Source organism: Asparagus officinalis, chromosome 10, assembly GCF_001876935.1.
Source record: "Asparagus officinalis chromosome 10, Aspof.V1, whole genome shotgun sequence".
Classification (NCBI taxonomy): Eukaryota; Viridiplantae; Streptophyta; class Magnoliopsida; order Asparagales; family Asparagaceae; genus Asparagus; species Asparagus officinalis.
The window spans coordinates 61,482,878-61,489,898 of NC_033803.1; the positions used below are offsets into that span (position 1 = coordinate 61,482,878).

Sequence of the window (7,021 nt, forward strand, 5' to 3'; positions counted from 1 at the left end):
TTTTCATTTCACTAAAACCCTTTTTTGAACTATGGTGTGTCTCACAAAATCCCTCCAGACCTTTAAATTTTCACACGTTCCCCTGACTATGTTAATCGGCATGCTAACACCATTTGACGGGTTCGATGGGAAAATGTGCAAGTTTAATAGGATTTTACGAGATATCCCAAAGTTTAGGAGAACTTTTGTGAAATAGAGGAAAAAACTTCAGGAGGGTTTAATAAGAAATGACCCAAAGTTTAGGGACTTTCGTAAACTTAACCTTAATTCCGGATTCCCCTTTAACTGCCGGAGCAAATCAGAAGCCTGCCACGTTTTCCGTCGGATTAGCCCAATGAAGCGCGCGGGCTCAAAAGAGAAGAGGGCTGGCGTAGGCAACGCGTCTGATTTGAGTAAGCCCGCATGAAAGTAGTAAATTTGAGAAAGGCCAAGCCCATTAAGACTTCGCACAACTTGTTTTTGGTAATCGTGAGAAAGCCCAGTAAAAACCCTTGCTTTGCTTCCAAAATTTCAATAGTTTATCATAGGTAGGATCAGTAGTAGGAATTGAGTTCGTTTGCATCCTAACTTTTTACATTGACTTAGGGGGTGTTTGTTTCAAAAAAAAAAAATGGCATTTGGGTGGGATTTCAAATTCTAGGATTAAAAAATGGGTTTTTTCAGGTTTTAGAATTTCATAAAACTTGTTTGTTTCAAAACAAATTTTATAATATCAAATCCCCAAATAATAAAAAAATATTATATTTAAGGATTTGTGAAATCCTCTTTTTTGGGTGGGATGTGGGGTGTATTTTAAAAGTGTTAGACAAATTAAAGATTTCAAATTCTAAAAAGTTTGAAACAAACAAAAATATTATAAATTATGGTATTCCAAATCCCAAAATATTATTGAAACAAACAAAGTTTTAGGAATCCTAACTCATAACAAATTACCTATGTAATTCAAATCCCATGATGAAATCCATATCCTAAAATTATAGGATTTGAAACAAACACCCCCTTAGCATCAGCCACTTAAATTATACATCCTCTCTTTCTGCACTCCATGCGTAGCACAAGTATTGTAATACCTAATTATTAAAATTGGACGAATTGAATGAAACTTAAAAAAATGTTTGTTACTGCTTTAATGAATGTCACCATTTTCGTCAAGAATAATCAAGATTATGCTCACTGTCACCTGCAACATTATTCAACAACACTGTCAATGCTATCCTAGTTATTCATAAATGATGTCCATTTTTTCTTGACTTGGTATAAATAGAAAAATTCTCTCATCCAAGTTATTTATTTGGGATAGTTGCATATTAGTTCCTTAAATCATCCATAATTATAAACCAATCTCTCAAATCTCAGTATTTACTCATTAGTCCTCAAATCTGCTGTTTGATTGCAATTTTGTCCTTCTGTTAAATTTTCTATTATTTTCTCTAAGGAGAAATTTTTAAAACCAACCATTTTTAAAATTTAATAGGCAAAATCGACCTAAACTGAAAAATATTAGCAAAACCGACCCTTTTCAGGAGAAAAGGGTCGGTTTTGCAGCGGAGGGTGATTTCCGAAGTGCACGGGACTGCTAGTCCCGTGCACTTGGTGTTCAGCAAACCCGCTGCTGAAACCCAGTGCACGGGACTATCAGTCCCGTGCACTTGGTGTTCCAGCAGCTGCTCTCTGCTTAAAAGTCGGGACTAGCAGTCCCGACTTTTAAGCAGAGAGCACTACCCGTTTGCTGAACACCAAGTGCACGGGACTAGCAGTCCCGTGCACTCGCTGTGCACATTTTTGTGCAATTTTCTCTACATTTCAAGTAGTTCCTGTGCATATATCAACACAAACTTCCTCTAACAAGTCACATACTCATTTCACCACTGCATTTCATGTAGTCCCTGTGCATACATCCACACAAACTCCCACTAACAAATTACATACTGATTTCACCACATACTCATTTCAAATCAAACAAATCACATCACACCACAAACTCCCACTAACAAATCCAGCATAATAACACCACAAACCCACTTAGAAATCAAACATATCACATGATATTATCGACTACAAATCCAAAAATCACATCCCTAAATAGTTTTGTAATGTATATAACCTGTAGTTTACATACATCCAAGAACTCTCCTCCTCCTCCTTTGTCTTCGTCGTCCTCCATACCGCCCTTCGACGAGTTCGTGATCCGGTTGCGTTTGTGGTTGTGACGGTCCAGCTCCATCGTCGACACGTTGGGAAGGTCCAGCTTCATCGTTATTTCTGCGTCGTCCTCGACTTTGTCGCTGTTGTCGTGTATATACGAATGACCTTACCTCCCGTCCATCATGACGATCTTCGTGAGTTCGGTGTAAGGCTTGTTGAAGCCTCTGCATTATAGCCTGATATATTGATACATGTTCATGTGCTTCGGGATTTCTATCTGCTGCGATAGATAGTTCAAAAACAAAATTTCATATTAAATTTGATATTACAGAATGTAAATTTGAGATTTAATTTTTTCGTACCTGCTCGAGCCAATTCCAAACCACGATTTGCAAGAGTTTGAACTTCATCTATTGCTGATACCTGCAAATTTTTCAACACATAAAGTACCAATAAAAATGGACTTAAATCAAAATATGAAAATACTTACTAATTCTCTCTCATCTATACCCCGGGGCACATATCCTCTTTGCGACTCAACCGGTATTGTGGTCGAATGAAGTATCCATCTTCGGGTTATGTCCCAATACCAAGTGTAGTAATCTGATTCCCGAGGAGTTGGTTCAATTTGGTTGACAATACAAAAATGCCTATCATTCCATTTGTGTATAAAAGCTTGATGCACGATCATCCAGTTTATTTGTTGGCCTCCTTTCTTTGCCTTCCTCTCTATCTTTTCAACAAACTGCGGAACATGTTGTGCAAGACCATATTGTCGAAGCACGCGGTCCGGTACATGCATTTCTACTATCTCCAAACATATAAGAGGAACTCTAGCTCTCCATACAACTTGGTATTCTGTGCATATTGGGGGTAGCTGAGGTAGAAATTGGGTGTAGGGCTCCCATTCCATCTACAATAATTTATTGCAGTTGCATATCAGAATTGGGTTTTCAGTATGTAGAAGAAAAAACGCATGTTTTTCGGTGAGAATTACCTGAAAAATCTTCATACGGTCAAGCTCATTCCGGTAGAAATCTAATTGTCTAGCCGGGGTCTCGTCATAGCATTTTTCGACATTCCATCTACAAAAAAATATTTATCATACATTTAGTACCACAATGATAACTACAATTATATTCGCTACACTAAAAATACAATACCTGCATCCCAGTGGAATTTGTCCATCTAATTGTAAATGCGTGCATAGTCTTGGCTTCAAATGAAGTCTCTCCCATGCCCATACTTGCAATAAGCTTAGACACCCTTTAAGCTCACTGTTTTGCATAAGTGCCACTTTTGACATCTCTCTATATAAATACGCCAAAACAGCACTACCCCACGATTTTGTACCACATACGTCCAAGTCCTCGAGGAGTGGTAACCACCTAGCATATTCACAATATTCCAATTTATTAAAATAAGCTAATTCAATGAAATACAGATTCATATTATAAATACACATACCTCGCATGCACTTTATCTTTACTTGAATCTGGAAATAATATAGTACCAATCATGTGCATAATGTATGCACGTGCATGTTGGTCAACCAAAATTTGTGGGGCATCAACAGGCAACGGTACTGAGAAGGTCTCTCTCAACCACTTCAACTTAATAGTTCCTCTAGGCATAGTCTCTGGAGCTACACCTAACAACTCCTCACATCTTCGAGGCCATACATCACTATCAGTGCCGGTAATGCACGGACCATCTATACGGAGACCGAGTATCACGGATACATCTTGTAGAGTAATGGTAGCCTCACCCATTCGGAAGTGGAAAGTATTGGTCTCAGGTCTCCATCTATCCATCAACGCAATCAGTAGGGGCCAATCGAGCTTTATCCAACGAAGCTTTGAACAAGTCAAGAAGCCGGCCCGTCCCACAGCTGCTATGATACGCTCATCCTCTAACCGCCAACGGCTATGGCTGAGGCTATGATCAACCATAACGATACTCGGACCTCTCTGTATAGACAATGATAGTATAAGAATGCAATATTATGTAAATGCAAATATTACAATTATAAAGTAACTGAATTACCTCTGTACAGGATATAATATGTGAACGATGCTGAGCCTGGTCATATAAGACCTCATCACTAACCGGCCCAGGATCCATGGTGTACAAACCTGCACATATAATTATACACATGTTAATAATCAATCATATAGTAATTCAGTTTCTTTATTAAAGTATATAAAAATAAAAAAATGATATAAATTACCAATTAGTTGCTATCTATTGTGTCTAGATGGACAACGAGGTCGAGTATGTCCCGGTTGTTTGCAAAGACTACATTTTTTGTGCTTGACCACTCCTTCTCGCCCTTGATCCATGGTTCCCCTAATTCGCACAGATCGTGGTCGACCTGCTTGTCTCCGGTACTGAGGTGGAACTATATGTGGTCCATTATATTCAGGCCAATACCGACTATCATCAGGTGGATGAAAACTCTCACTATATGTCTTTTGATAGTGAGCTGTTGAATACCAAGGCGAGCAATACCGATTTCTGGGAATTCTAGCACCTCCCGGCTGATTAGAAGAAGCCGCAAGCACATGTGCACAGGGTATTTTTTGGAGTTGTGGTATGTTACATGTGCAAGTGCAATCAACATCAAATAGTTTAACGGTGTAGATACCGTCACAATCTTGTACCTGCCATTCGTTGTCGTTGAATACAGTAATTTGACATGATCTTGCTGCCTCAATTCTTCTATGCAAAATGGACTCATTTTTTGGTGTGTAACGTGTTGTCCAGTCTATGCCATCACCACGCCTTTTGTTGAAGTATGCGTTTAGTCTATAGAATGTTCTCGCAACCAAAGATTGTATTGGCATAGCTCGTGCTCCTTTAAGAACGCCGTTAAAGCTCTCGGAGCAATTAGTCGTCATCATGCAAAACCGCACACCCTCATCCTTACATAATGCCCACCGATGCTCGAATTGAGGCTTCAAGTTATTTTCAATCCAATTATGTGCATCTAATGACAAAGACTTGATTTTCTCCCTGCAATGTTCATACACTAATGTGTCGGTCGCACACCCGGCTTGCCACAAAAGATTTTGCAAATTAATCTCACCGTGTTTTTTCTTGAAATTATCTCTTATATGCCTTAAACAATATCGATGGTGATGTGGTGCACTAAAACCCTCATGTAACGCCCTTATAATTCCTTTCATCCTATCCGAAATAAAGGTAATTATTCTTGGCGCACGGACACTTGGAATCCACTTGTATATAAGTTCAAAAAACCACTTCCAACTAGACGTATCCTCCACCTCCACGACTGCAAATGCTAGAGGAAATAACCCGCCATTTGCATCTACACCGGTCGCTACAAGAAGCACGCCTTTGTACTTTCCATATAAATGTGTACCATCAATGCTCAATAGCGGACGACAAAAAGTGAAGCCCTTAATAGCAGGACCAAATGCCCAAAACACGCGAGTGAACCTCTCCATACCCGGTGCAATCTCTTCGGATAATATTTCGTATTCAGTACCCGGATTATTTCGTTTGATAGCTTCAAGATACTGTGGAAGTAATTCATATGATTTTTCCCAATCTCCAAAAATTTTAGACAACGCTTTCCTCCTTGCATCATATGCCTTATATTTAGATATCTTAATCCCCCGCATGTCATATACCCTCTGAAATATCTGACCTGCATTCAGATCAAGTTCAGCTCTAACTTCAGGCATAATTAGCTTACATATATAAGAAGAAGATGCAGAATAATCATCGACATCCACCGACGGGTTGCAACATGTGTGAAGTCCGCAATATCTACATATTACAAATTGCCCATTTGATGATTTTCTCACAGCGGCATTTAGCAACCAAGGACATTTTTTATTTCTCTCATCTTGCTCATTTGCGTTCTCTACTTCATTCTTATCGTTAAAGAAGCATTTCACATTGTAGTTTGTTGCATTAGTTTTTACCGGCTTGAATTTGACCCGATTCTTGATGGACCATTCTCGGATTGCAAAGATCAGTGCCTCCTTGCTCTCGAATAGATCCCCTTTTTTAAAAGTGAAGTCCTCAGGTCGTTGTAAATTTGGCCCAACATCAACAAATCCAGCTTGAGAAGTATTTATCCAATCCTCATTATGAAACTCGTCGGGCAACGGATCTTCAGCTTCCACATAATCATTGTTAACGTTAAATTGCTCCATCCAACGGGCGTCATCATCGATTCCAGCTGCCACATGCATGCTATCAATTTGCACGCCATCTTCTTCAAAATGATCTGAATCATCATCTGCTTCATCTTCTATAATTGCTCCGACTGGTGGGTAACCCGTAACATGACCTGAAGCGTCGTTAAATATATTAGTTGACGTCCCACCGATAGAATACTCACTTAAATGTTGTGGTTGAGACCATGGCTCTTGACTTGGAGATGTCATAAAACCAATCGACTCGTTGTCTAAGTCAAGCATCCGAGAAAACTCTCCTTGAGGTCGTGAAACTTGGGCAAATTCCTGAATCGGATACTTCTCAATAAACAACTCAATTGACGCTTGCTTCTCGACTAATTGTTTCATGTCATTCAATTCCTCATCTTCGGTAATCTCCACGGCAATAGTTCTACTCTCATTTATCGGACAGTTGAAGAACACCCTAATTGTATATTCTTCTTTCTTAATTTTAGTAACTCTGTGTATTTCCCTAGTCATTCCATCAAAATTACACGACTTAGATAGCATGAACATTTTCCGAGAACCTCCATCATACACCGGCAAATTATTCACTCCGACGCCGAGGCTCCCATTAAAGAAACAAATAATGGATATGGAGTTCGTCATCGAAACTGAAAATACACAGTCCATCATATGCAAATAATCTATTAATATCTGAATAA

General features: G+C 39.1%; 2 protein-coding genes across 4 annotated transcripts; both read right to left on the bottom strand.

Moving 5' to 3' along the window:
* On the bottom strand, window positions 1,802-4,486 carry LOC109825992 (serine/threonine-protein phosphatase 7 long form homolog). 3 transcript variants are annotated; one of them, XM_020392930.1, is made up of 8 exons: window positions 4,376-4,486; window positions 4,192-4,280; window positions 3,613-4,115; window positions 3,309-3,533; window positions 3,143-3,230; window positions 2,636-3,058; window positions 2,508-2,568; window positions 1,802-2,425 (listed from the first exon to the last, which is right to left on the bottom strand). In XM_020392930.1, the coding sequence occupies exons 2-8, from the start codon at window positions 4,267-4,269 to the stop codon at window positions 2,112-2,114; spliced, it is 1,692 nt and encodes a 563-aa protein (XP_020248519.1). In that variant the 5' UTR covers window positions 4,270-4,280; window positions 4,376-4,486; the 3' UTR covers window positions 1,802-2,111. The 3 variants fall into 3 exon arrangements, with proteins under 3 accessions (XP_020248519.1, XP_020248518.1, XP_020248517.1); XM_020392929.1 differs by lacking the exon at window positions 4,376-4,486 and having other exon boundaries at window positions 1,802-2,422; window positions 4,192-4,305; XM_020392928.1 differs by lacking the exon at window positions 4,376-4,486 and having other exon boundaries at window positions 4,192-4,305.
* LOC109825993 lies at window positions 4,192-5,812 on the bottom strand. Its single transcript, XM_020392931.1, has 2 exons — window positions 4,319-5,812; window positions 4,192-4,224 (listed from the first exon to the last, which is right to left on the bottom strand). Exon 1 carries the CDS (start codon window positions 5,790-5,792, stop codon window positions 4,386-4,388), a length of 1,407 nt encoding a protein of 468 aa, XP_020248520.1. The 5' UTR covers window positions 5,793-5,812; the 3' UTR covers window positions 4,192-4,224; window positions 4,319-4,385.

Excerpts from the sequence above, each read along its gene's own strand:
- LOC109825992 (XM_020392928.1), bottom strand. The coding sequence starts at position 4,302 with ATGTGTATAATTATATGTGCAGGTTTGTACACCATGGATCCTGGGCCG. Across the intron at positions 4,116-4,191 it reads ATATTATATCCTGTACAGAG|AGAGGTCCGAGTATCGTTAT; the intron begins GTAATTCAGTTA and ends TTGTCTATACAG. Across the intron at positions 3,059-3,142 it reads ACCGTATGAAGATTTTTCAG|ATGGAATGGGAGCCCTACAC; the intron begins GTAATTCTCACC and ends AAATTATTGTAG.
- LOC109825993 (XM_020392931.1), bottom strand. The coding sequence starts at position 5,792 with ATGCGGGGGATTAAGATATCTAAATATAAGGCATATGATGCAAGGAGG.